We start from the raw sequence: 1,569 nt of genomic DNA on the forward strand, positions 1-1,569 counted from the left end.
GTGCATTCCAGATTTCCATGAAAATAAAATAGAAATTGTTTTTCTTTTTAAATAAAATATATTTTTGCTATTTTGGTCATCATCAATTTAATAGTAGATTTTGAAAATATTTCCAAATTTCAAGAGGAATGAGATCAAACAATTAAATTATTAAATAAAATCAAAATATATATTTTTAAATTATGATCGACACATTAAATTTGAGATTTTGAAAAAAATAAAATAAAAAAAATTCTCAAGATGAATTTGAAATTTTGAAATAACCTCATAATTTTAGAGTCAGAAACAAAGTAATACAAAGTCAAATACAAAACTGAATTAGTAGTGCATGCCCACACGGCTTCTAAGTCTATTTAAAGTCAAATACAAAACTGAATTAGTAGTGCCATGCCCACTCGACCACTTTCTAGACGATGAGCGTCAAAAATGCTTTCTGTGCATTAATTATCTAATGCAAAGTTTTCTCAGGCCTGTATCTATTTATACCTGATACGTTGCTTGGACAGGACCTCGGAAAATTGCATGGAAAACCATACTGAAAGTTTTCAAGGGTAAGGGTTTCTTCGTAAAATATGGCCAATAGGTTTTCCATCTTATATCAAGATTCAGAGACTGACTGGCATGGCTTTATCAGGGAATTGGATTTTAGCTGGTACTATGGTGGTCTCTTCAGTACCAGCAAAAGAGCATGTCATGATGCTGCAAATCTTATAAATTCACTTGATGATGACAATAGAAAACCCCATGAAAATGGTGTGGAGATTCCACGGCAGGAGCTGAATTAAGAGATCAAACTGAACTTTGAAGATCTGGGGAAGAATGATAAGGGATTAGTTATTGCAGGGCGTGATGACTGTGTTGCCAACATTTTTAGAATATTGGACAAGGATTGTGATGGAGGGTCAGCACAGATGAGATCATGAGATTTCTGGAAAGATTAAATCTAGAGATTCTCGTGGAAGACTTGGAATCAACTGTGAGATCGGGATCTGCAAGTGGGATTGAGTTTCTCATTTCCATAGAGTTTAGGGATTTTTATCACACATTGATATTTGCAGGCAAAGATGAGAATGAAGAATTTGTAAGATCTGGTGATTTAGAGATTGATGATAGAGCTATCTGTGAAGCATTTGGTGTATTTGACCAGAATGGAGATGGGTTTATCAGTCCCCTACAGTTGAGTGATGTTTTGTGCAGGTTGGGCTTCATGGAGGTGAGGGATCTCTGTCACTGCCATAGCATGATTGAAAATGTGGATGTTAATGGGGATGGGTTTGTAGATCTTGACGAGTTCAGGCTCTTGATAACCAGATGGACTTCCCCCTTGGCATCAAATATGCTGTGCTGATACTATTTAATGCTGGTTGTACACATTATATATTCTGCACACTAAAAATACTATGGTATTCCAGAGATGATTGAAGTTTTATTGTAGGTTTTTGTCTGTCTTGTATGCCATGACGTTAGGTTTTGTGTAAATACTGCTGCACTTCAAGATGTCAATGGAAAAAAACTTGTTTTTTAATTTTCCAGTGTGCGTATTTTTTCTTTGGGTAAAATCCAATGAAA

At 35.0% G+C, this 1,569-nt stretch overlaps 1 protein-coding gene across 1 annotated transcript; it reads left to right on the plus strand.

The window, feature by feature from the left end:
- Positions 1-919: 919 nt before the first annotated feature.
- LOC149159711 (calcium-binding allergen Bet v 3-like) lies at positions 920-1,348 on the plus strand. Its single transcript, XM_089434395.1, has one exon. It carries the CDS (start codon positions 920-922, stop codon positions 1,346-1,348), a length of 429 nt encoding a protein of 142 aa, XP_089290521.1.
- The last annotated feature ends 221 nt before the right edge of the window (positions 1,349-1,569 follow it).

The sequence above is a fragment of the Pinus tabuliformis genome, chromosome 5_2 (assembly GCF_031772625.1).
Source record: "Pinus tabuliformis cultivar Carrire ecotype Pingquan chromosome 5_2, CPIR1, whole genome shotgun sequence".
In the NCBI taxonomy this organism is placed as follows: Eukaryota; Viridiplantae; Streptophyta; class Pinopsida; order Pinales; family Pinaceae; genus Pinus; species Pinus tabuliformis.

Excerpts from the sequence above, each read along its gene's own strand:
- LOC149159711 (XM_089434395.1), top strand. The coding sequence starts at position 920 with ATGAGATTTCTGGAAAGATTAAATCTAGAGATTCTCGTGGAAGACTTG.